The sequence below is a fragment of the Denticeps clupeoides genome, chromosome 20 (assembly GCF_900700375.1).
Source record: "Denticeps clupeoides chromosome 20, fDenClu1.1, whole genome shotgun sequence".
In the NCBI taxonomy this organism is placed as follows: domain Eukaryota; kingdom Metazoa; phylum Chordata; class Actinopteri; order Clupeiformes; family Denticipitidae; genus Denticeps; species Denticeps clupeoides.
Genome location: NC_041726.1, coordinates 776072 through 801775, shown reverse-complemented (window position 1 = coordinate 801775; position 25704 = coordinate 776072). Strand labels below are relative to the sequence as shown.

The window sequence follows — 25704 nt, the reverse complement described above, 5'->3', positions numbered from 1 at the left end:
AACACCATTACATGGAAACCACAAAATGAGGTGTGTATCACCCCAATACAATTCCCTCCCAATCCCAAAAATGTGTGATGTGAAACAAACATTGTAGGACGTCCACTAAGTCTGTCCCAATGTCCCCCCCCCTTGTTGTGAGTAGTGTAAATAAGAATAATATGCACACACGTCCGTATAATGACAGGACCGCTCGTATTAAAGGGTGTAAATAGCATTCAATGACTTGGTGGACACAGAATGTTTATTTGGAAGAACCATACACGTTCAGGACATTCATCTTTTCTTTAGAGGATAAAATTGGGAATGAAAGTAAGGTCAAGACTAAAATGAACTGCATGATCCCTAAACATTTAATAACATTCTTTATTCTCACTCCATACAGTGAATTTTAGTTTTTTCAAATGTTCCTAGTCGCTCATTATGTGAAAAATGACACTTAGCAGTATGTTAATAATAAAAAAGCCCCCCCTAATACTTGCAGGATGTCTTGTTATGACCCTGACTTTTTTTTTTTATTATTGAATATGTGGGACAAGCGATGACGCATAACAATATAAAGTAGAAAATTCTATTCACAGACTGTCTTCAAACGGGGTCCCCTCCTGTCCCCACGCTGGCCCTGAACCGACCCCTGGTGCGCGGCGGTCACGAGGCGCCTGAGAAGGCGCGGTGCGAGTTGGGGAAGCGCTGGGAGCTGTAGTCCGGGTCCTCGCTCACCCTCTTCTTCAAATCGCTCCTCACCTGCGGCGAGATGAGCGGCACGCTGATCTATACCGGTTACTCCGACGTCCTTGGTTAGCTACGATAGGACGCTACAGAATCCGGTACCTGCTCGGCGTACGCCTCCTGAAGCTCCGGCGCCTCCAGCTCCCCCTGCAGGCTGTCGGGGGGCGTTACGGGCTGGACCCCCGCAGCCCGGGCGGCCCGGCTCACCGCCTGGGAAAGGGAGAGGTGTGGCCCGTTGCTCTGCGCGGTCTGGGTGGAGGACGGTTGAAGACGCGGTTATTATTATCATGCATGATGGTCGGGGTACGCGGCGAGAAGCTCGGGACTCGCCTTCCTCCTCTTGGCCGGCATGCCGTGCAGGTAGGCGTCAGAGAGGGGCGGCTGAGCCTTCATCTTCCTCTGGGACAGCATGTCATGTCTGATGATTGGCACCCACTCCTGACAGAGACAGGGAGACGGGCCGCGTTGGAGGAAACGGCATCGGGAGAATGAAGCTGGTTTAACCGCAACAAGGTGGTTACCGGTGGCACGGTGGTCACCCAGGGCTCCACCTCCGCTCCAGACTCCTCCCTCGCTGCCGCGTCTCCCGAGGACACTCTCCGCTGAGACATCCTACTGTCTCCAGATGATGCCATGGCCTCTTCAGCAGTGGTGGCGGGGGCAGGAGAGCGCGTCTCGTCCATCTGAAAGTAAAAGTGAAAGTGAAGTGATTGTCAGCAGCACAGCGCACGGTGCACACAGTGAAATTTGTCCTCTGCATTTAACCCGTCACCCTGAGTGAGCAGCGGGCACCATGACAGGCGCCCGGGGAGCAGTGTGTGGGGACGGTGCTTTGCTCTGCACAGCATCAGAGGGTCCCCGTGCATCTGCTGTTAAACCAGTCGTGGAAGTCGAAGCATCGGAGAGACAATCTCACATCTCAGCTGAGCAGATATCGGGCGTTTTACCTCAAACAGAATAATAGCGCGTACCAGACGCCCTCATCCAGAGCACCTTACAGTCCCCTCAGGGACACGATGGCGGTAAGTGGGGTTCTGAATTCCATTATAACCATATTTATTCACCTAAAAACTAGGTGATTATGGGTAATAACCTCCAATATGACAAATCACATTTAATCACATTTCAAAGTGCTTGGGCATTTAGTGTTTGCTGCTGCTAGTTTGCCTCTTCTCGTGGTTTCTGATGGTGAATTATTGACTATAAGGGGTCGTCTTACAGCTCGCGCAGAAACGCCAATTATACACAGTTCCGCGTTTCATAACGGATTACGATTTATTTGTTGGATTCGCAAGGCCCTAGTTGTGATATCGGGTAACAACAGTCCTGACAAAGTAAAAAAAAAAAAAAAAAAAAAAAAAAAAAAAAAAAAAAAAAAAAATAATATATATATATATATATATATATATATATATATATATATAAAATTTATATATATACACACACACACACACACACACTTTATAAAATTAACTCTTTGTGCTAAAATGGTCTTTTAAAAAATACGGCCAAAAATATTATTATAGATGGAACACAAGAAAAGATTAAAAGCAGACTGAAGGCTTCGGTAACAGACTCCGGGAAAGTGAGGGAAAGTGAGGTTACTTGGGGCCAAATTTCCCCAACTGGTTCACGTCTTTATGAAACATGAATGAAGAGTAAAGGGGCGCGTACCTCTACATTTTGACTCTCCGGCTGGCTGGTCTGTGCGTCGCGATGGCCGCTTTGCATCGACTCGCTCTGAAAGTGTGCGGCAGGGAAGGCGATCAGAGCCGCTGAACGGCGGCGTATCGATGTCGGGCGACCTGAGACCGGATCGGACTCTACCTGCGAGCGGGTGACGTAATGCTGGATCTGGTCTTCGGTCACCGGATTGTGTTCCAGTATCACGTGCAGCCTCATGGACATCATGCTGGTCAGCCAGTTCACCAGACTGGGATTCACCTCGGCCGACATCCTCCTCTGCTCAACACACACGACGGCATAAAACACACCAGCTGAAGCGGCTACACGCGTTCGACAGCGCCGGTACCGACAACAGACAACAGGGACGGGTCGGGAGGGTCGGAGATGTACTGACGATGCGGTGGTTGACGACCGCGGTGAGCGCTCGGTGTTCCCCCCTCAGGCAGTAGAGGTTCAGAGCCAGACACTCAAACAGGCCCTGCGTGCACATGAACAAGAGACGAGGGCCGAACGTTTCATCTGCAGAGAGAGAGAGAGAGAGAGACACACACACACACACACACACACACACACACACACACACAGTCAGCGGGTACGTCAGGAACTCCAGTAGTACAGCGTATTCGGCGCGGCGCCTCACCTGTGCAGCGCAACACGTGTGCTGCCATTCGTGTGAACTGCTGTCGGAGGAAGGACATGTTGGTTTGGACGATGTCCACTCCGTCCCGCACGGTCACGCCGGCCTGGCAAGAGGTTCAGACAAGAAAATCGTTCTCTCTCTCTCTACTATACAGAAAATACACATGAAACCCCTGGTGTCTTCGTCCTGCAGTACTACACCGGGTTTTACATTTTAAATTTAACCGGATACCACCGAGAATCGCCAAGACGAAACGGGCAACAACTTACCATTAAAAATTTACTAAGACCGTGAATTATTAATGTGGCAGTGTGAGTGAGCATCGCGACGCAGTTCACTTACAAAACTCTCCGCCATATACTCCTCCAGTCCGTTGATGAGCTCCTCAGCAGCAGCCTGCAGTCAAAAGGACTTAAATATGACCAGAGTAAAACCAGAGTAAAACCAGAGTAAACCTATACCGCTCTCCCCGAGGTCACCGCAGCTCGTTCCAGTGGTTTATGGTAATAAAGTGTGTCCAGGGCAGATAAGGATCTCCTCCAGAATTGAGGTATGTAAAGCCCAGGCCAGGGGGTGGCGCCACTCACCGCGATGTTGGCGTCGGTGGGCTCTCGCCCCTGGAGGTAGTGCTCGGTGAAGAACGCGCTGAGCTGCGGCTGGATGCGGCCCAGGGGCTGAGGGTTTCCGTGGAGCAGCAGCACCATGTCCACCATGGAGATGCTCTGGCACACCAGAGACAGCAGGTCTCCAAAAAAACCTGCCCATAGGAGCTCAGCATTAAAACTCCCGACCATTTAATATTCATGGTTGCAGGACATATCTCTATTTACAATGAATTAAATTACCATTGCTATAAAAGGTCACATAGTTTAATCAATAATCCATTTGAATTTATTAATCAGTGTTTTTATACCCACCCACGGCATCTCCAGCCCCCGGGGTGAAGAGGTTGCTGGTCTGGGAGAGCCTCTGGATGAACTGGGCGATGCTTTCGCTGTTGCCCTGTCCGGCCCCCAGAGAGCCCATCATGGTGGACAGGACGCCCTGCACGATCCCAGTGAAAAGCTCCGGGCTCAGGGTCTCCCCCCCGCCACTGGGGGGCTGTGGGGGCGCAGGAGCCGCTGCCGGGGGCGCGGGGGGAGTTACGGGGTCCGGGGGAGGGAACACAGGCTGGCCGGCCTGCAAAGAGAAGCTGACCTGTGTACAAATCCATCTTTATTCGTGTAGAGCCGGATTTAAACGGCTTTAAACGTGCTCAATGCCGCATTACTTCCCAAATCAATCGATTCATACGTGAGCAATTTCAGACAATTCTATAGTCAGGTTCTTAAAGACTCTTCTAACTGGTGAAAATAAAGCAGCCACTCATCAATAAACCATATTTATTAATGAGTGAGTGGCCTTCACCGTTCACAGCCAACAGTTCCTTCAACTGAACATGCACATGCTTGATGGTTTATTAATCCCACAAGAGGGAAGACTGGTTAAAAGCAACCTGTGCTGTTCAGCCAATGTTGACGTCCGTGCCCGGTTGGCGCACAGAGAACGTGGGACAAAGCCAGAAACTCCGCCCTCCTTTGTCAAGTTCGCGAGATCAATTCAAAGAGATCTATTATTATCGCGCGGCGATACCACACAAACTACAGATCCCACAATGCAGTGCATCAGTTGCATTGCCAAAGATTCCGCTGCAGCTGAATCTGCAAAAGAGCCGTTTCTACGTCAGCAGGAAACGGGTTGTGAAGCAGCTCCAAATTCATTTTTTGCATAGGGTGGTAGTAGCCTAGTGGGGTAACACACTCGCCTGTTAACCAGAAGACCCAGGTTCAAACCCCACTTACTACCATTGTGTCCCTGAGCAAGACACTTAACCCTGAGTGTCTCCATGGGGGGACTGTCCCTGTAACTACTGGGTGGTAGTAGCCTAGCGGGTAACACAATCGCCTGTTAACCAGAAGACCCAGGTTCAAATCCCACCTACTACCATCGTGTCCCTGAGCAGGACACTTAACCCTGAGTGTCCCCAGGGGGGGACTGTCCCTGTAACTACTGACTGTAAGTCACTGGATAAGGGCGTCTGGTAAATGCTGGAAATTGAAATGCATTATGGGATCCGTAAATTGTGTGTCATCAGCGAGTCATATCTCAAAAGTCAAAGTGAAGTTGTGATACACTGCAGCACAGCACGGTGTCACAGTGGGGAGCAGTGTGTGGGGACGGTGCTTTGCTCAGTGGCACCTTGGTGGATCGGGATTCGAACCGGCAACCTTCTGATTGCAGGGCCGCTTCTTTAACCGCAAGGCCACCGCTGCCCATGATCTTTGGGCCATAATAACAGATCTATAACAACGCAAGCGTAACAGCAGCTGACACACACCTGAATGAACTCGGTCATGCCATGTATGAAAGCTGGCACGCCGGGGACGGTGACCGTAATGGCGGGGCTTCCCGCGGACACGCCTCCTCCCGCTGCGGCCGCCCCCCCAAAAAGAGACCCCAGCAGCGTGGCAAGGTTCCCCTCCTGAGCCTGGCCTGTGGAGGCGGTGCTTGTGGTGTGGGTGGAGGTCTGCGCCGATGTGCTGGGCGAGGAGGCCGGTGGAGAGGCGGCGGCGGTGGAGGTCGGGGTAGAAAAGGAGACGGACTGTGAGGATGTCGATGTGGGGACTTGATCGCCTGCAGATAAAAAAAAAAAAAGTTCGTCCAAAGTCATCTGCAACACAGACTCATTTCACCAAAATGTAATATGATAAGAACCACACACACCTGTGCTCATTGGCATCAAGAGCTGACCAACCAAACCACTGACCATTTGTGTGAGAGCAGATGGAGCCAGAGGGGGACCCTACGAATGTATGACAATTTAAATAAAAAATTTAAACTTTATGACTGTTTCCTTTCCAGCAGAATGTTCTCATACACACACATATACACACACACATATATACACACACATACATACACATACATACATACATATACATACATATATATACATACACACACACACATATACATACATACATACATATACATACATATATATATATATACACATACACACACACACACACATACCAATATACATACATATATATATATACACATACACACACACACACACACATATATATATATATATATATATACACACATACACATACACACATATACATACACACACACATACATATATATACACACATATACATACACACACACATACATATATATACACATACACATACACATATATACACATACACATACACACACACATATATATATATATATATATATATATATATATATATATATATATATATATATATATATATATTTTTTTTTTTTTTTTTTTTTTTTTTTTTTGTGTATGTGTGCGTGTTTAATGCATCTACCCCACCTGGCCAGGCTGCTGGCCTGGACTGGGCGGCACAGTAGCTCGCAAGTTAATGGTCGCCCCCCTGGTGGTGGGCTGGGGAATCCGGGGTGAGAAGGACGGACGAGTGATCACCACCCTGGCCTGCGGCTGAGGAGCCGGGGGCTCGCCGTTCGAAGGCGCCTGCTGCGGCCCCTGATGGCCGGCAGAAGCAGCGGCTGCCATGGCAACGGCCTGCTGGGAGATCTGGTGAACAATGGCCTGCATGAACTCCGGGGGAAGGCCTGGAACGGAGATGATACGCGTAGTTCCACACAATTTCCGTGCAACATGCATGGAAGCAACATGTTCCTAACATCACATTAGAGTGCAAGAGAGCAGCGTGATCATCTCAACATCAACCCGCAGGGTGGCTGGAGGTGCTGCATGAGATGTATCACGGGTGCCAGAATTAATAGTCTGCCAATGAGAATCACTGATAAAAAAGATTTGTTTATTATTGGGTGTCGATAACAGATTTTGACTGTCAAATGCAGGAAGTTACACTGGAAAGTAAATAAATAGGATGACCTTCAACTGGGATTAATGCACAATAAAAATATACATCTGTAAATACAGAGTTAAAGCAAAAACCAACCAGAGTGTCCTGCAGATGCCACGTTCTGTTGTCCTGGAGCCTGAGACCCATTTCCTGAATCTGCTACAATAAAAAAAATATATTACAATGTACAAATCACATAAATCCTGACAACAGCCAGTGAGCATATAAAAAACAAACATTTATTTAAGGAATAAAACACAAAGAAAATGTGTTACTAAACATATGATGCAATATGACATTTGGGGCAGACCAGTAAGATCACTCTATGGTACAGTAGTGGGGGACACACATATATATACACCTGTATAAAGAAAAAAAAAAAAAAAAGAAGTTTATATTCATTTTTAAATATATTATCCAGTTGATTTCAGAATAAAACTGTGTTCATACTTGAAAGTCAAAACCTTGAACATTTTGGAAGTTAAAAGAGACGTACTGTCCAAATTCATCTGCATCATCACCACCGGCTCCATGGTCTGATGAGTGATCCTGATCACCCGCGGAGTTCCCGGACCCTGGCCAGGCTGACCGGCTCCATTAGGTGCTTGTGAGGGACCTTGACCTTGTCCAGCCTGCTCTGACGGGCTGCCAGAGGAGGAAGTCTGGGACTGACCCTCGGCTGCCTGTCTGCCATTGGAGGTCATGGTGACCGTGGTACCAAGGTTCATCTGTTTTGGACAGTCAAATTCCAATTTACTGACCCCGCAGACCTGCTCGACAACCACGACTATAAAAAATATTTACTAACAGTCTAAAATCTAACTTTGCTCTCGAGTACAGTGGCCCCCTGTATGGAAAAATTACTATGGTTGTGGGGCAAAAATAATTCATTTAAAAATAATAATATTCACTGGTGGCCAAATAAATTGCATGGCTGAGACGTTTCCGTAGTCGGAAGAACTCACCGGTATGGGAATGTGGGGCATCCCACTCTGCAGCAGCACGGGGGACGAGTAGTGAGAGATGGGCCGAACCGTGTGCAGGTGGCGGGGCGGCTGCGCGGCCAGATTGCAACGGAGGTCACTGAGGGCAATGAGGGTGTTGCCAAGGAGACGGAGCGACTCCCCGATCAGGTTAAGTGTTCGCTGGTCTTCCTCTCTCTCTTGAGTCTGTCGGGTGAACCAGGAAAAGAAAAGAAACGGAGTCGATATGGAGGATTTATTAATTTTCTTTTTAAAATTGACTTTCGTGTGGTCATCAAGTAGTCCACTGTCAAAAGCATAGCTGCAGACTTATTTTGAATGTACTTCATAGTTATGGAACTCTAAAGCATTCAATAAATACGATATAAATAACCATATGAATAAATTAGAGAATGATATATAATAGCAACATAAAATTGTGAAAGAATAGAAAACATTTTGATATACAGCTAATTATTGTGAAACATATTGCATTCTGCTATACAAATGGACTTAATGTTGTGAAATATTATTTCATGGTCATTAAATTTAAATTTATTTGTCACATACACAGTCCTTCACTGTATGATATGCAGTGAAATGCTTTAAATTTTTACCAAACACAAATTATTTCAGAGGCCTTTTATTTCATTTCAGTAGTAATGGGCACAAAAAATCCTAAGGTGTAACAGTCGTGTGTGTGTGTGTGTATATAAGATTTTTTTTAAATGCACCACATGGCATAACATTCAGGTTGCGCTCGCATACATTTGGCCTATGGTGTAAAACAAGGAGTAAAACAAGGAAAATAAGAACAAAAACCGACAACTTATTTTTTTGCACTTGGACACGGAAAAGAAATAAAAGGCGAACTCTGAAAAAGGACGTTTTGTAATAAAAACCGCTAAAATGAAATAAAAGGCCTCTGAAATAATTTGTGTTGTTGGGTGAAAATAATGAAAGTGAAGTGAAAGTGTAGTGATTGTCACATGTGATACACAGCAGCACAGCACATGGTGCACACAGTGAAATTTGTCCTCTGCATTTATCCCATCACCCTGAGTGAGCAGTGGGCAGCCATGACAGGCGCCCGGGGAGCAGTGTGTGAGGACGGTGCTTTGCTCAGTGGTAACTTGGCAGATCGGGATTCGAACCAGCAACCTTCTGATTACGGGGCCGCTTCCTTAACCGCTAGGCCACCACTGCCCCGGGAAATGACCATGAAATAATAATAAGTACATTATTAGCTATATCATCAAAATGTATGTTATTCTATACCATTCTATTATTTATTATATTGATTTTATTTCATTTATTTAATTTTGAACACTTTGGAGTTCCATACATGACTTTTCAGCTCCGGTGAACGTTGTCTAGTATGGAACATTCTCTGCCATTCTATTAGACAGAAACATCATTTGCCTGTTACTTACGTTGTTGTTATAGTCTGCAGAGGAGGCGGCTCCTAAAATGGAGTGAGTCCTCTCCATGAAGGGCCGTAACCTCTCCTCCACCCTTCTCACCTCTGACAAGACCTCCACCAGCTCGGTTGGGCTGGGGTGACTTGGAGACGGAAAAAATACAGGCACAGGCCATAAAAAAAAAAATAAATAAAAGTTTCTTTAGATCCATAATGCAACTAAAGACAAAACGGTCTTACTTTGGTCCTGGCTGGGGTGGTCCCTCTGTTTGAGTAGAAGAAGAGGAGGAGGAGGACGGTGGAGGAACAGGAGCAGGTTGGCCCGACGATTCAGCCGAAGGGCCCTGAATAAGAGAACGGAACATTCAGCTGGTCCAGAAAACGGTGTATTTGAATGGCGGGGGGATCTGTACCCACCTCCAGTCTGTGGATTATGGACTGGATCTCTCTCAGCAGGTTCTCAGCCATCTGAAGCCTCAGCCTGGGCTCGCTCTGCACCGACTGGTCCATGTTTATGTGCACGTCCACAGAACCATTTGTCTGAAACGACAAGGATATTTTTCCCTTCAGAAGTCGATGGCGACTCGGCAAATTTTGTTGTTGAAAATGGGTTTCCATGGTGACTAGACTCACGCCGGTTGCCGTGGTGACTCGGGTGTTGCGTCCAGCTTCCCCAACTCCGGCCATCATTTGCTGCACAGACATCTGAGTGGAACCAAGACATACCTCACAGGACCAGACTACATACGCATTCAGATCTAGAACATCTAGAACTCTAGTTTTGTGGTTCTATCGCTGGGTAGGTGGCTTCTCACCTGTATCTGCTGAGGGTCCATGATGTTGACGGGGAGGTTGAAGGTGCCCAGCATGACGTAGCTGTTGCCGTTGCGGTCGTGCGGGGCTCCCGGCGAGGCCGAGGTGGATGTATGGGGTGCACTGGGCCCGCCCTCAGGCCCTCCAGAAGACCCAGGCACCCCGTTCTCCCCACCACTAGACTGAGTGGTCTGCGGAGGGGCTCGCTCAACAAGGTGGATGACTTTACCACCCACATCTGTTGAACACACGGAACTTATGTGGGTGCCTGCGGCGACCTATACCCACACGAGCATTACGACTGACGTAACGAAGACGCCCCGAAGTCTACATCAGGTCACTCACTGTAGTCGTTCAGGGTCCGGTCATCCTGCAGGACCCGACCCTGATAGATCAGCCTCTGCTTGTCCACAGGAATCTCCACCGAAGACGCGATGTGCTCCTTAAACTCCTTCACGGTCAGCTGGAGGACGCAGGCGCAGAGTAATCACCGACACGCGTAGACAACGCACACATTCTTAACAGGACGAGGGGCGGGGACCATCAGTCTGGTTCCCTCAACACGATGCGATCAAAAAAAAATCTGCACTCCCATCATAAAAGCCATGTTGGTAATGAATGAATCAGTTAACTGAATAATGAAGCGATGGGGTGAGCTCTTACCTCGCCGCTTACTGAATAACTCCGACTTTGGGAGTCCAGAGTTTTAACCGTGACATCTATCGTTCCAGCGTCCTCCATGTCGCTCAAACCCTAACAGCAAAAAAAAAAAAAAAGATTTTAGAACGTCATTTCTGATCCGTATTTACAACCACTTCACGTAATAAACATCAATCTTTCTCCACGAAATCCAGACGGAGATGGTGTCGTGCAGGTTTCTGGGTCTTCTGTCGCGCTTTGGAACGTCTGAGGTTTGGTTTTAAAACCGATTTAAGTTCACTGCTCAGCAGATCAACTCACAATAATGTTCTCCAACGAGTTTACGAGCTCACCAAGGGCCAGATACGAAAAACACTTTTCCACGAAATCAGACAACTGAACCAAGATAAAGGTCTTATTCTTCTGCCGTGGAAACCAGACAGGCCGCTGCTTTTAGAAGCTGGATCAGAGAAATGCTCTCCATGGTGCAGCTCAGGAGAAAAAAGCAGCTCCGACATCCACCACATTTCAGGTTTTAGATTAAAAACTCCGACCAGACGTGAAATAATCCACGAACACACGACTAACAAACAGCACGTCGGGCGTTTAAAGCAGAAAAACAGCGAAGAGCCGAACAGCCGGTCCATTCATTCGAGAAAGTGGCGCATCTCACCCACCTTCCCTTATTCAAGGACGTCCATACCAAACACATTAAAACATATCTATATCTCTTTATCTATTTATATATTTCTCTGTTTATCTATTTCTCTGTTTTTTTACCTTTGTACCGAGATGTGGTGTCGCGCTGATCCCGACCGTCTGACTATAATCCACCGGGACGCGGCGCCGTGCGCGTCACTAACTCGATTCCTGTCTGCACTCGACAACAAACCAAAACCATCTAACGCCCGTCGTCCCGGCGCTAAAAACGCGGCTTTTAAACTATTCAAAGCAGCGACGAACGTTCCCTGCGCATTTTCCGGTTAACGGTTTAGCGGCATGCTAGCCGGATAGCCGCGTCGTGTGACGTCATCTGTGCGACAGCGACACTGAAGGACCCACGGCTTTTATGAAGGACCATCAAATGCCTGATAAAATAAAATGTAACATGTACATATATATATATGTGTGTGTGTGTGTGAGTGTGTGTGTGTGTATGTATATATGTATACACACACACACACACACACACATATATATATCCATTTCATGAATATAATTTAATAAATATAATTTGGATTTGTTCTGTGGCAGGACACATGATCTTCAGGTCGGGTTATTAATGATAAAGAGCTGTTAGTGGTAGAGAAATATCTGAGCAGGGGCTCATATTTATACTTAACAGCCTGTGGTCTGAGATTTTACGTGTCGTCAATTCTGACGGCAGGTGGCGCTGTTTCACTTGTTGTTGCCTAATAACTCACGAAGCACATTCTCTCAGTGTTTATAAAGTAGACCGGAGAAGAGAGTAGAATTGTATTTACTGTACAGGGAGAGCGAGAGAGGATGGGGGGGGAGAGAGAGAGATAGAGAGAGGTGGGGGCGAGGTAAAGAGAGAGATAGAGAGATGTAGGGGGGAGGAAGAGAGAGAGAGATAGAGAGAGGTGGCTAGGGGAAGAGAGAGAGAGGTAGAGAGAGGTGGGTAGGGGAAGAGAGAGAGAGGTAGAGAGAGGTGGGGGGGAAGAAGAGAGAGAGAGGTAGAGAGAGGTGGGGGCGAGGTAAAGAGAGAGATAGAGAGATGTAGGGGGGAGGAAGAGAGAGAGAGGTAGAGGGAGGTGGGTAGGGGAAGAGAGAGAGAGGGTAGAGAGATGTAGGGGGGAGGAAGAGAGAGAGAGGTAGAGAGAGGTGGTAGGGGAAGAGAGAGAGAGGGTAGAGGGAGGTGGGTAGGGGAAGAGAGAGAGAGGTAGAGAGAGGTGGGTAGGGGAAGAGAGAGAGAGGTAGAGGGAGGTGGGTAGGGGAAGAGAGAGAGAGGTAGAGAGAGGTGCGTAGGGGAAGAGAGAGAGAGGTAGAGAGAGGGTGGGTATGGGAAGAGAGAGAGAGGGTAGAGGGAGGTGGGTAGGGGAAGAGAGAGAGAGGTAGAGAGAGAGATAGAGAGAGGTGGGTAGGGGAAGAGAGAGAGAGGTAGAGAGATGTAGGGGGGGAGGAAGAGAGAGAGAGGTAGAGAGAGGTGGGTAGGGGAAGAGAGAGAGAGGTAGAGAGAGGTGGGTAGGGGAGAGAGAGAGAGGTAGAGAGAGAGGTAGAGAGAGGTGGGTAGGGGAAGAGAGAGAGAGGTAGAGAGAGAGGTAGAGAGAGGTGGGTAGGGGAAGAGAGAGAGAGGTAGAGAGAGAGATAGAGAGAGGTGGGGGGTGTTACAGGTTATAACCAGCCAGGGGAAACTCGCGTGCACGTGCATAATAACGTTGTAACAGCGCCACCTGGAGTCCCACGTTACAGCGGAGCGCCTGTGACGCGGGGCGGGGCGTGGCGAGGGCGGGGCGAGGGCGGGGCGTGGTGTGTGTTTGGTATGTGTGTGTGTGGGCGGGACGCGCCTCTGCGCTTCATTCAAGTGTAGAGACCGAAAAAAGAAAAGAAACCAAGTCAAGTGTCCGTCGTTCGGAGGGACCGAGCGGGAGGAAGGAAGAGACGCGCGGCCGCGCACCACCGACGTCGGTGACGGTACGGGGACAGTAACGCGGGGGATTTAACTTGGGGACAGTGACGCGGGTGACAGTAACGAGGGTGACAGTAACGTGGGTGACAGTATCCCGGGGACAGTAAACGCAGGGAAAGTAAACCGGGGACAGTAACGCTGGGACAGTAACGAGGGTGACAGTAACGTGGGTGACAGTATCCCGGGGACAGAAACGCAGGGAAAGTAAACCGGGGACAGTAACGCTGGGACAGTAACGAGGGTGACAGTAACGTGGGTGACAGTATCCCGCGGACAGTAACGCAGGGAAAGTAAACCGGGGACAGTAACGCTGGGACAGTAACGCAGGGGACAGAAACGCGGGGACAGTAACTCAGGGACAGATGTGATTAGCCTGATTGTAATGTCACACCTGAAAGAAAGCACTGTGTCATCAATGAGGACCGTTGTGTTTTGTCCTCTTTTGTAAATCTGTCCCATCTTGTCTCTCGCTGTCTTCTCTAGTTTTCACTGCGAGCACCATGCGGAGGTTCAGCTCTGAAGGGTCCCTGCAGGGACTGGACATGACATGGCGCAAAGTGGACCTAAATAACGGGGAATGTTCTGGGAGCTACACGTCGGTCCAGGGGATGGATGAGGTGGACGGATGCGGGACGCCTCGTCCTCCCACCATAGTAGAGCCGGACGGTTTGTGCCGGGTGGGGAAAGGAGAGCTCACCAGGGAGATGAGCATGAGCGTGGAGAACATCAACCAGCTGGAGAAGTCCAACTACCTGAACCTGAGGAAGCCCTCGCTCAGCGAGAGCTGCCGGGCGTACAGCGACAGCCAGCTGGTCCCCGGGACAGACGCGGACGCCGCGGGGACGAGGGCCGCGTCCACCCCGCACCACTTCTCCTCGTCCTCCCTCCAGGCGCACCACGCCCGAGCCCGGCTGGCAGCAGCCAAACTGCATTTAAAGAGCCTCTTCTCACTGGTAACGTCCCGGTCGCGCCGGTTAAGTAAAGTGAAGTGATTGTCACAGATACACAGCAGCACAGCACACGGTGCACACAGTGAAATGTGTCCTCTGCATTTAACCATCACCCTGAGTGAGCAGTGGGCACCATGACAGGCGCCCGGGGAGCAGTGTGTGGGGACGGTGATTTGCTCAGTGGCACCTTGGCAGATCGGGATTCGAACCGGCAACCTTCTGATTACGAGGCCACTTCCTTAACCGCTAGAACACCACTGCCCCTACTGCCCCTACGGTAAATACGTACCGCGCCGATTTCACCGCCTCGCTGGTAGTCGTGCACTAGCACATGCCGCCCTGGACCTCTTCACGTTTCTCGTTCTGATGACGTGTTATTATGAGCGGCGTAATTATACCAACACAGAGAGTCACGGTGGACGATGGTGGACATCATGTCCTAATGTCCTATTTTTCCATCATTCAGTACAGGTTCAGTACACAAGTTCAACGTGTTTTCTTTATCTTGGTGACCATTTACGTTGGTAGATTCTCACTGAAGGCATCAGAACTATGAATGAACACATGTGGAGTTCTGTACTTAACAAAAAGTGGAGACCTGGTCTCCACAGTCACCGGACCTGAACCCAGTCCAGATGGTTTGGGGTGAGCTGGACCAACAAGTGCTAAACACCTCTGGGAACTCCTTCAAGACTGTTGGAGAAGCATTTCAGGTGACGACCTCTTGAAGCTCATCGAGAGAATGCCAAGAGTGTGCAAAGCAGTAATCAGAGCAAAGAAACTAGAATATAAAACATGTTTTCACTTATTTCACCTTTTTTTTGTTAAGTCCAGAACTCCACATGTGTTCATTCATAGTTCTGATGCCTTCAGTGAGAATCTACCAACGTAAATGTTCATGAAGATAAAGAACACAGGTTGTGGCCTGTACTGTATAATAAATCATATTCTTCCAGACGCCACAACAGGGCGAAGGACCATTTTTAACCACTTTCCTTGTGTGTCTTCTTCTTCCTGCAGAGTCCCCACTCGTCCCACTCAAATCTAGTTACCACTGAGCAGAAAACCAGTGCCAGCAAGTAAGGACAGAAAGACGACGTTACGTTACACTAATGATGACACTTGGGGGTTTTAATGAGATTGTAACGTAATAGAGGAACGTGGTTCTTTCCTCCATCTCCTCCATTTCCTATCTTCTCAGTTAGGTCACCACCTCATCGTTCTCTTCTCTCTCTTGTCTTTATATTTGACGTCGTAGCTGGAATGTGAATAATACGTCACCATACAGGTCCTGTGGTTATGAATTATTAAGTAAATGATAAACGTGTCCGTCAGTGTGAAGGAGCAGCGTTCCCGCGTCCCCTTCCTCAGGCAGTGGAGTCAGGTGGGACACGGCCGGTCTCGCATCAGCCGCGAGGAGCTGCACGCGTGGGCCACGTCCCTCAACAGGCTCCTGGACAGCCGGGGTGAGTGACGTCCTGACGTACCTCCAGTAATATTTTAATGTGCGCAGCATTTAGGATCAAATTTTAATGTCGGTTGTGATTGACATGGTGATTGTCATTGTGAGACACTGCAGCACAGCACACGGTGACACATGTCCTCTGTATCACCCTTGGTGAGCAGTGGGCACCATGACAGGCGCCCGGGGAGCAGTGTGTGGGGACAGGACCTTCATCAAGGGGACCTCAGTCCGGCAACCTTCTGAGAAGAGAAAGTGAAGTGATTGTCACTGTGATACACAGCAGCACAGCACACGGTGCACACAGTGAAATGTGTCCTCTGTATTTAACCCATCACCCTGAGTGAGCAGTGGGCAGCCATGACAGGCGCCCGGGGAGCAGTGTGTGGGGACGGTGCTTTGCTCAGTGGGATTTGAACCGACAACCTTCTGATCATGGGGCCGCTTCCTTAACCACTAGGCCACCGCTGGCCCGAGTTACCTGGTTAGTTCACTAGTTAGCTTGGAGAACCTGTGGTTGTGATGGTTAATAAGCTGTTTTGGGGGACCATGAGAAGAAGAACACGTGGCGGTGTGGCCCTGGTCACCATCTTTCTTCTCGTCCCTGCTCTGCAGCTTGTGTAAAAAGCGGCGCGTATCGCTGGATCAGTGCAAAGTTCGTGGCGTGCTCGTCTTTTCGTGGTTAATGAACAGCTCCCGGTTGCCTAGCAACACGGCTGAAGGAGAAGACGGATGCAGAAGTTACAGAGTGGAGACGAGTTCCGGCCGTGACGTGGTTACCGTACCGTAATCTGCTGCCTGCTTCCTCATGGTGCTGAGAAGGTGAGGATGACCCTTGTTAGAGAAGTTCTTCATCACTGTGTGTGTGTGATGGTGCAGCACTAAGTACGTACGTGCGCTACGTTCCCTACGGAGGATATTTAAAACCAATTACTACAGTAAACACGCATGGAAACGTGGTTCCTGAATCACAATCTTGCTGACGTTGTCATGAGCCGCTTCCTGAGATGCCGCTGATGAAGGTTCACGCTCAGGCATTTTTTAACATAAATTTACATTTACAGCATTTACCAGACGGCGGCCTGGCGGTTAAGGAAGCGGCCCCGTAACCAGAAGGTTGCCGGTTCGAATCCCGATCCGCTGAGGTGCCACTGAGCAAAGCACCGTCCCCACACACTGCTCCCCGGGCGCCTGTCATGGTGCCCACTGCTCACCAAGGGTGATGGTTAAATGCAGAGGACACATTTCACTGTGTGCACCGTGTGCTGTGCTGCTGTGTATCACAATGACAATCACTTCACCTTCACTTATCCAGAGCGACTTACAGTCAGTATTTACAGGGACAGTCCCCCCCTGGAGACACTCAGGGTTAAGTGTCCTGCTCAGGGACACGATGGTAGTAAGTGGGGTTACTGGGTCTTCTAGTTCGTAGGTGAGTGTGTTACCCGCCAGGCTACTACCAGCCTCTACTTATATATATTTTTTTGTTAACCAGGTGCAGTAAGTTTTTCCAGAGTTATTTCTTGGTGGAAACGGGAACAGTTCGGTTTTAGTTTCTTGATCCCGCGCCTGAACGGGCTTAACGCGTCGCGTTGGTTACGGGGTGCCAACTCCGCCGGCTCTAATTTCCCTTTGTGGTGTGTGTCCCGTGCTTGTTTGATGTTGTTGAGCGTCTTTGCAGTGTTTCCTGTGGGTGTGTTTGTGAGAGTGTGTATGTGTGTGGTTTATGGTGTGTGTGTATATATGTGTGTGAGTGTGTGTGTGCGTCCCGTGCTTGTTTGATGTTGTCGGGCGTCTTATCTCTGGGTGTGTGGTGTGCGTGCGATCGTCCCATCTGCTGAGACCTCCGTCCCCCTCGTCCTGCTATTGTGGTGTTTCCCGCCCCGCCCTGACTCCCTCCCTCCCCTCTTCTAGCGGGCGTGGCCGTGTTTGGAGCGTTCCTGCGCTCTGAATTCAGTGAGGAGAACCTGCAGTTCTATCTGGCGTGTGAACAGTACCAGCAGTCGTCCCACAACTTCAGCCTGCACCGCAGGGCCAGGGACATCTGCGACACGTACATCAAGCCCGGGGCTCCGCGAGAGGTAACCGTCCCCAACCCAGTCCTCCAGAGACCTGTCCCCACGCTTCCATCCATCCAACATAATAAGCTGTGGACAGTGTTTTGGACCCAGTTGTCCAGCATCGCAACCTGCTCCTGGTTGGACCAGTTTCTGACAACGTGTCAAATGTCCCACCGACACCGTAACTGGATGTGACACGTATTCAGAGGTTACAGTAAATAAGGGTCATTTGGTTTTGGGTGGCTGTAGACGGTCTTTCGCGGTGGACCGGGACGGTTCTCAGCCACGGAACTCTCTTTTTCAGGTGAACCTGGACAGTAAAACCCGAGAAGTCACCCTGCAGCGCCTGCAGGCCCCCTCACACGCGTCCCTGGAACACGCCCAGAAACGCATCTACTACCTGCTGGACACGGACTGTTACCCCCGGTTCCTCCAGTCCAGCATGTACCAGTCCCTTCTAGAGAACGCCCACTAGCCGGGGACATTCGGGACCGAGGGATCCGGGGGGAGAGACACTGTCGATCTTCGGTCAGCAAACATCCACCAAACACCAAGACGGAATTCCCACCGTCTCACGGCGACAATAAACCTCAATCCTACAAGGAAGCACACGGGAATTCTCCCACCAGTTTACTCGAATGACTGTTATAGCAACTTTTAAAGGTACGATTATTATTATTATTAATATACAGGACGGGCATGGTGATAGTCTGTTAATGTTATATGTCCAACTATTAAAATAAAATGAATATTCAGTAATAAATAACGATTTTTTTAATGCCTTTGTCTCATATCTTTCTTCATTTTATAAAGTGTTTTTCTGGCCATGATTACTGAATAATTACCAGCTCAAATGAGCTCAAAATATCACAAAAAAAGGCTTTTATTAAAACGTATAAAAATAAACATCTAGCTGTCGAAGCTGCTATGGAGCGACACTTCCCATGGTGCATCACCAGGGCCACACGCTCCGGGACTCCTGCTTCTGCCGCACCCACTGGGCGGTGCTGCGGTCCTCGCCCACAGTCCACGACCACGCCCTTCTCCCCACGCCTCCCTCGGCCGCGCCCTCCGGGTCCAGCTTGGGGTCCCTCTGCGACAGGAGCAGTCGGGGGACGGGCGGCGGTCTGTACGGAGGAGGAAGACCGCGGTGAGAAAACGGCGCGAGAGGAAACCGGTGGAAACTAGAGACAGGAAACACAGACCCATTTCCACACTCATGTTCTCATTTTAAACAGGAGTTCTGCTCCGACGTGAAAACCCGGAAACGAGCGGGCTGTGCAGCTCCGGGAATGATTAACAGGGCCGACCTGGGTGTGTGTTGGTGGCCCGCCGAGTCTGCCCGCCTCCCCGTGTCACACCTGCTTTCTCTGAGCTCTGGCTGCCAACCTGAAGGAGCACACGAGAGGACTAACGCAATGCATCCTGGGAAATGCACTGTGAATGGCTCCGCTCGCTTTTTTCCGGGGACGCCGTACCTGTCGTCTTGTGGGAGCCCTTCCGTTCCTCCAGCAGCAGCCGCCCAACACCCCTGCTGTCGATATGGCGACTGTACAGGTTGCCCCGGGCAACCAGGCCCCGGTGACTTCAAGTTGGTTCGAAAGGAAGTGGGAAGCATGAGACATGAGGAGGAGGAGGAAGGTGGAAGAAAAATGACAAACAAACAAACATGGAAAAATAATCTCAAATTAAACATTAATAACAAAATCATAACAGCAAATAATAATAAAAAACTATTTGAAATCATAAAAATGGGACGACCTGGACGTCAATGACTTCAACTGTGCATTAAAACCAGTTGAATAAAAAGAACGACATCTTTCCTCGTTTCACTTCACTTTTATTGTGCAAGTCATATCAGAGAACCCACGAGGGCTGAAGAACAGTAAAAAAAAATCCGTTTCAGGTCATTTACTGGGTTGAATTTATTAAAAGTTTTATTGGTTGACGGAAGGACAAGGTTTGGAAAAGGACAGTGTGTCCAGCTACATGGTTCAGAGACCACGCCCTGCAGTAACGCGGGAGTAAAGGTCAAAGGTGGCTGGGCTGTGATCGGTTAAGGGAGCTGCGGAGAAGGGACGGAAATGTGGATCAAAGAAAGACAAAAAAAAAAAAAAACAAAGTGCAAGAGGGAGGGCAGAAGGGTAGAATGTAGAAAATGAGAAAAGGAGGAGGGAGGGAGAGAGAGAGAGAATAAGGAAGTGAGAGGGAAATATTTAGAAGAGCGCCGAGGCAGAAAAAGGTCAGGTCAGCGGGGACGGGCGGCGGAGGTCCCGGACAGCGGAGCACAGAGACACTTTGTGTTGCTGACGCTCTGCTCCGAGAGGACCTCGGTGGAAGCACCCGCCTTTAGGTTGATTACACGCCTCGGGGGAGCCGGGCGCCTGATTGAATGTGGAGGAATGTGGAGTCTAAACAGCTGAAAGGTCCCCGTGGACGAGGCTGAAGAGCTCTGAACTGGACTTTAATGACGTCCCTCACTTTACAGCGGTAACGGCTTCAGCTCCTCTGGGAATTTCCACCAATCTTCCTTAAGAACATGTGTGATGCTGGACCAGACGCTCTCACCCATGTCTGGTGTCCAGTCATGTTGGAATCAGGAAGGTGCTGTCCCCAAGGGGTTCCCACAAAATGTCTTATTGTCCAAAATTCAGAGGGGACAAGCCCAACACAACCCCAGGGGCTGTGGTGGCCTAGCGGTTAAGGAAGCGGACCAGCAATCAAACCCCGACCCGCCACTGACGTCCCCTTGACCGCACTGTGGCACTGAATGGTGTGCTGTGTCCCCGTATCTGGACATTTTGGACAATAACACACTTTGAAACTTTCCTATCACAGCACCACGCTCCTGAGGGAGACCCGAATTGTGACACTTAACTGTCCCTGTCCCTCTGGATAAGTGTGTATGTATTGTAGTTCCTACCATGACAAGACATCCTTTTACTCCCTTTGCATTTTAATTGCATGCATATAGTATGTGTGTATATATGTTCTAGTGTTGTGTACATTGTGAAGAAGCCACAATATGACCCTTAACTAGATTATTTCATTCAGTAATGATACAGATAAATAAATCCCTAATGCAATATTGTTGGACGCATGGTCACTGAACAGAACAAACCCCAGACTGTGTAAAACATGCAGGACTGCAGTGTGTGCTTATTAAAATTGGCCAAATAAGTAATATTATTACCAGCACGTTTTGACATTATGAATTCAGTTGAAAAGTTCATGCCTTATGGTAGCAGCAGCTAACTGTGTTTGTACCGGCTCATTAATGTCATGCAAACAGGATATGAAAGAAAAATGTAAAACCCATAATGCATGTTGAATGATATTCATCACCGCATGTTGTGCCGAGGTACGTCACAGCTAACTAGATATTACCGAGACGTGAAATGTTTCATGGAGACATAATTGATTTTGCATCATCCAATATGGGTCTTTTTATAGGCACGTCTCGACCAATCAGCTGTTAGGACAGACAAGAGGCCAGATGTTGTCGTACCTGGTCCGCCTTGCCCGGCAGTTCTCGGTGAGCTGGGAGTGGGGGGGCTGGCCCGGCTGGACCCGGGGGGCTGCGGCGGTGGCGGCCCGACTGGGGGAGGACCCCACACTGAGCGAGCGGGAGAACTGGGAAGACGGCGTCAGCCGCGGAGAGAGCGGAGGTGCCGCCGGCTGGACGAACGGCCAGGGGAGAACTTTCCGCTCCTCCCGCACCACTGAGAGATGGAACCAAAGCAACCGGTTACCCAACACGGACTTATAAACGTTCTGGTCCCTGAAAAAACAAGAATATCCTGTACAAAGTTTAATTGTATTGAATAGTGCACGCTCTCTACATACATACATACATACATACATACATACACACACACACATACACACATACATACATACACACACACATACATACATACATACGCACTCCATCAACTAAATATGGACTCTGCTAAATAAAATACAAATTCGAAGTGGTCTCTTCGTTTCGCAGCCTGCACGTTGAGAACTTGTTCATTTGACGAAGCTACAGCGATGGCAGGAAGGTGAAGAGACGCAACTGAAGAATGAGATTCAGCCAACATGCTGTTAAAATATGAACTAAATCATGTAAAAAACACGTAATACCGCGCTTACAGTAAACCACGCCCATTCAGCCACGGTTTTAAACTCCACGGCGGCCTTTCTGAATTTGAACGAAAGAAATGGAAAGTTGGATCGTAATCAGAGGAATCTGTAGATTGCACGGTTACAGGACGGAAACTGGCGATCTGGAAATACAGGTCTGTCCCCCTCCAGGAAGGACAGATCTGGCGTGTTGACGACGGCACGGTCACAGCGGAACTCACCCTCCCTCTCCATTAGCGAATATGGCTTGATCTCCCCCTCTGCCTTTTTTGGGGGCACCTTTCTCAGTTGGGCCGCTGGTTTGGAGGGAAATAAAGGAACCGGCAGATTTACATGTTTATAAAGGGCCACATCAGCATTATAGAGCCATTATAGAACATAACTTATTATAGAATATTGTATAATAAATCCTTTACGCTACAGAACAGCACAGACATGATGGGACGTGGTGGGACGTGGGGACTGTGGTGACGTGCACGCATCACGACGGGGGTCCATGTTACAGGGGACGTGCGGTGCAGTGGAGGGGTTGCGTGTTGGGGGCTGAAGTGAGACTCCGCGGGACTCGTTCAGAAGGCGAAGGGGGGGACGGGGAGAGGGGGTAGAGAAAAAAAGCGTCCTTACAAAAAGCCGTACGTCCCCTGATCCGCCAGAGGACGAGGACGCGAGCCTGGGAGAGTGTGGAGCTGCAGTGATTACCAAGCGACGCCCCGGCCCCGCCCTTCCCCTGCACAACCGTCTTATCGAATGCGGCACAACCCGTTTGTGTAAACACTACCAGTTCGTGCCTGTCCGGTAAGTGGGGGTGTAAGACTCGCCCCAGCTCGCGTGTGCACACTAGTACACATGATAGCGGGGGACATTCCTTCGTGCTAAAGACGGCTGCAGGCGAGTAACCAGAACAGGAAACGTAACCTACGAGTAAAACCCGTCCCGTCCCGCCCCGGGTAGCAGAAGCACCCCAAAAAAAACTCATATGGAAGATAAAGCAGCGTTTACCTGATCTGTTTCTGAAGAATCCATCAAACACCACAAAGTTATTAACCTGCGAAGGAGGGGAAGAGGAGAAGGGGCGCGTGAGAGAGCGTTCTTTTCCTCCTTCTTCTTCCCACTGATCCCCGGAATCGTATTTCAGGATCCTTCACTCAATAATGGGTGGTTACATGAACCAGAAGAGTCGGGTTCAAACCCCACTTATTACCTGAGCAGGACACTTAACCCTGAGTGTCCCCAGGGGGGGACTGTCCCTGTCACTACTGACTGTAAGGGTGGTAGGGTACTGTAAGTAGGGTGGTAGTAGCCTAGTGGGGTAACACACTCGCCCATGAACCAGAAGACCCAGGTTCAAACCCCACTTACTACCATCGTGTCCCTGAGAAAGACACTTAACCCTGAGTGTCTCCAGGGGGGGACTGTCCCTGTAACTACTGATTGTAAGTCGCTCTGCATTTCGGTCACTGGGTTATAAGCGGGTATTCAGATCTCAGACCTCTCTAATGTCTGTTTTATATTGTAATGTCTTTTCTGGGTACACGTGACAGCAGGAAGTTGCGTTTTTACGTGCTGTTATGTGGGGTAAAGGTGCTCGGTGGCGGTGGAACGGGGATCAGATGGCAGCGAGCTGCACATTTTTACCTGAGGGACATTGCCTTTCAACTCATAATGCTTTTCAAGAAATGCGAGGAATTTAGGGGAGGGTCTGTCATACGCCATCATCTCTGGCTCCACTTTCTTGTGCTGACAGACAATAAAAAAGAAGGAAAAAAAAAAGGTGAATTTTAAACATCACGCTGCGGTTTTTTAGATTGTATTTTTGGTCTCACTTGCAGCATGAAGTTGAAGAGCTCCAGCCCGTAGCCGTGCCTCTGCAGGTTCTCGGTGACGTAGAAGTCCAGCACGCACAGCGGCTCGGTCTCGACGTGCGCCCCCCGCTGGTCCTTGTGGGACATTGCAACAGGCACCGTGACGGTTGGCTCTTGTAAACTGTGTGTGAGGATGTTTGCGTGTTCTGTAAACTGCGGTTCTATGTTCCTGCAGGGAGCGTGGGACTTACAAGGAGAAAGAGCTTCTTGCACCCGACCTTCAGAAATCCTACCGCAACTCCTCTTCCTCTGTGCACGAAATAAAGCAGCTTACGATCCAATATAATCCAAATTCAGCGTAGAATCGTTTTTTAGAAAATAGTTCATATTGTAATCAAAAAGTAGGGCTGTCAGTGTATTAAATTAATCGCAATTCATTCCTAAACATTAACACTTACAACAATATAACAGTCTGCACACTAAGTAAAGTAAAAACCACTCAAAAAACACTCAAATCTAATTACACATACTGACACGTCAACAATACTGACAATACAGAGCATCTAAAGCGGAGGACCGTACCCGTTCCTCTCCCCGTCTTTCAGGAGGTACAGCTGGTGTCTGTTGGACTGGAGCTTCGCCGCGCTGGTGATGGGGGCAGGTAGCTGCTGGGCCTGATGGGCGACACACAAAGCTCGATATTTGCGTGTAATTCTTATGATTTAATAATACATTTCACACACATACATACATATATTCATTGATCAGTATAACAGGCCAACACACGGTCCGAGCGCAGAGCAGAACCGCAGCCTGTAAGGTGATGTGGATCTTCCACATTAAGAAAGGAACTGGGCACCCACATTAAATCTTCATATTTAGCGTCTTTATTCTGCCAGTTTGTTCAAATGCTCGGCATAAATAAACTCTTTTTTGACACATTTTTGCTTCTCCCGGGACAATATGTAAATCCAAACTGCTGCTCCCACTGCTATTTCATAGTTAAGTTTTTTTTTTTCTGCCAGATTAAAAAAATAAGTATTAATTTATCGTGTAGCTTGCATCCAACTGTAGATCAAATGTCGTCTCGGTGTCTGTCAGTATTGTAATTGGATTGGATTCATTGCTCTGAATAAAGTAAAATGTACGGCAGGATGGAGAAATGGCCTTCGTGGTGACGGAGGGGGACACGACACAAAATGCTTCAGCTCTGAGATGGGCGTGGCCTGGGATTCATCTCAAAACCACAAAAAGACTAAAGCACTAAAGAAGCGGTGGGTTTTTATTAAAGGCCCTCACCTGGGCCGAGGCTCTCCCCAGATCATCGATAATGCTGGATATCTGGACCTGAGGGTCGGGCCTGACAAACACAGACAGAGAAAGACATTTTATAGGGCCGGTCATCAGAACAATGGACAGGTCCTGCTCAGCGAAACAATAAAATCACATGAAACATGCACATACGGCGGGAAATACAGAAGAACATTTCCTTCTACCTTCCGAAGGATTTCCGAGCCGCTGCCAGATTGTGATCCAACACAGAAACGCGTTCGGGAAGAAGCGGGTTCATGTCGAAAGGGAAGTCCATCTTCTGCGGGATCTACTGAGGGATCCGGCGAGAATCAGTAGATCTTCAACCAGGACGCGAGAGCAACATCAGTCAGAAGAGCAGAAAACGCTCTTTTCCTTTATTCCCTCGCCCGCACTTCCGCTTCCGCTTCCGCTTGACAACGACGCAGCGGACGCGTCGTCTGCCTAGCAACGGCGCAGAGCAGGTCCACGCGTCGCGGCGTCTGGACAATGTTCATATTTATTCACATTATACTTTCCCTTCGTTCATTTGCAC

The 25704-nt window shown here is 49.0% G+C and overlaps 3 protein-coding genes across 21 annotated transcripts; 1 reads left to right on the top strand and 2 right to left on the bottom strand.

The window, feature by feature from the left end:
- Positions 1–226: 226 nt before the first annotated feature.
- Positions 227–11865, bottom strand: bag6l (BCL2 associated athanogene 6, like). Of its 2 annotated transcripts, none has more exons than XM_028964442.1 (25): positions 11587–11865; positions 10831–10920; positions 10513–10630; positions 10170–10405; positions 9988–10059; positions 9772–9894; positions 9595–9698; positions 9368–9497; positions 7938–8141; positions 7469–7700; positions 7069–7131; positions 6456–6715; positions 5819–5897; positions 5433–5728; positions 3973–4234; positions 3643–3812; positions 3398–3451; positions 3056–3158; positions 2810–2934; positions 2557–2691; positions 2404–2469; positions 1251–1412; positions 1060–1167; positions 832–978; positions 227–744 (listed from the first exon to the last, which is right to left on the bottom strand). In XM_028964442.1, the coding sequence occupies exons 2-25, from the start codon at positions 10906–10908 to the stop codon at positions 649–651; spliced, it is 3423 nt and encodes a 1140-aa protein (XP_028820275.1). In that variant the 5' UTR covers positions 10909–10920; positions 11587–11865; the 3' UTR covers positions 227–648. The 2 variants fall into 2 exon arrangements, with proteins under 2 accessions (XP_028820275.1, XP_028820276.1); XM_028964443.1 differs by having other exon boundaries at positions 7069–7128.
- Positions 11866–13283: 1418 nt separating this feature from the next.
- LOC114770162 (regulator of G-protein signaling 1) lies at positions 13284–21828 on the top strand. 5 transcript variants are annotated; one of them, XR_003743322.1, is made up of 8 exons: positions 13287–13461; positions 13940–14409; positions 15427–15485; positions 15742–15872; positions 17783–17949; positions 18233–18591; positions 18842–19078; positions 19167–20050. XR_003743322.1 is itself a non-coding variant. In XM_028963833.1 (6 exons), the coding sequence occupies exons 2-6, from the start codon at positions 13957–13959 to the stop codon at positions 18401–18403; spliced, it is 981 nt and encodes a 326-aa protein (XP_028819666.1). In that variant the 5' UTR covers positions 13287–13461; positions 13940–13956; the 3' UTR covers positions 18404–18708. The 5 variants fall into 5 exon arrangements, 2 of the variants coding, with proteins under 2 accessions (XP_028819665.1, XP_028819666.1); XR_003743323.1 differs by lacking the exons at positions 18842–19078; positions 19167–20050 and adding an exon at positions 21382–21828; XR_003743321.1 differs by having other exon boundaries at positions 18842–20051.
- Positions 18788–25568, bottom strand: atat1 (alpha tubulin acetyltransferase 1). 14 transcript variants are annotated; one of them, XM_028963827.1, is made up of 13 exons: positions 25355–25568; positions 25158–25218; positions 24441–24532; positions 24110–24167; positions 23880–23993; positions 23692–23793; positions 23056–23101; positions 22681–22726; positions 22278–22352; positions 21437–21650; positions 19407–19513; positions 19239–19338; positions 19021–19112 (listed from the first exon to the last, which is right to left on the bottom strand). In XM_028963827.1, exons 1-12 carry the CDS (start codon positions 25444–25446, stop codon positions 19284–19286), a joined length of 1062 nt encoding a protein of 353 aa, XP_028819660.1. In that variant the 5' UTR covers positions 25447–25568; the 3' UTR covers positions 19021–19112; positions 19239–19283. The 14 variants fall into 14 exon arrangements, 12 of the variants coding, with proteins under 12 accessions (XP_028819652.1, XP_028819653.1, XP_028819655.1 ...); XM_028963831.1 differs by having other exon boundaries at positions 19023–19112; positions 19239–19317; XM_028963830.1 differs by having other exon boundaries at positions 19040–19055; positions 19239–19317.
- Positions 25569–25704: the final 136 nt, after the last annotated feature.

Coding starts and splice junctions, on each gene's coding strand:
- LOC114770162 (XM_028963832.1), top strand. CDS start 13,957: ATGCGGAGGTTCAGCTCTGAAGGGTCCCTGCAGGGACTGGACATGACA. Junction 14,410..15,426: donor TAAAGAGCCTCTTCTCACTG/GTAACGTCCCGG, acceptor TTCTTCCTGCAG/AGTCCCCACTCGTCCCACTC. Junction 15,873..17,782: donor CAGGCTCCTGGACAGCCGGG/GTGAGTGACGTC, acceptor CCCCTCTTCTAG/CGGGCGTGGCCGTGTTTGGA.
- atat1 (XM_028963819.1), bottom strand. CDS start 25,446: ATGGACTTCCCTTTCGACATGAACCCGCTTCTTCCCGAACGCGTTTCT. Junction 23,994..24,109: donor GCAAGAAGCTCTTTCTCCTT/GTAAGTCCCACG, acceptor ATGTCCCACAAG/GACCAGCGGGGGGCGCACGT. Junction 19,339..19,406: donor GGGCTCCCACAAGACGACAG/GTACGGCGTCCC, acceptor GCATTGCGTTAG/TCCTCTCGTGTGCTCCTTCA.
- bag6l (XM_028964442.1), bottom strand. CDS start 10,908: ATGGAGGACGCTGGAACGATAGATGTCACGGTTAAAACTCTGGACTCC. Junction 10,060..10,169: donor TGGACCCTCAGCAGATACAG/GTGAGAAGCCAC, acceptor GGTTCCACTCAG/ATGTCTGTGCAGCAAATGAT. Junction 9,699..9,771: donor CCATAATCCACAGACTGGAG/GTGGGTACAGAT, acceptor TCTCTTATTCAG/GGCCCTTCGGCTGAATCGTC.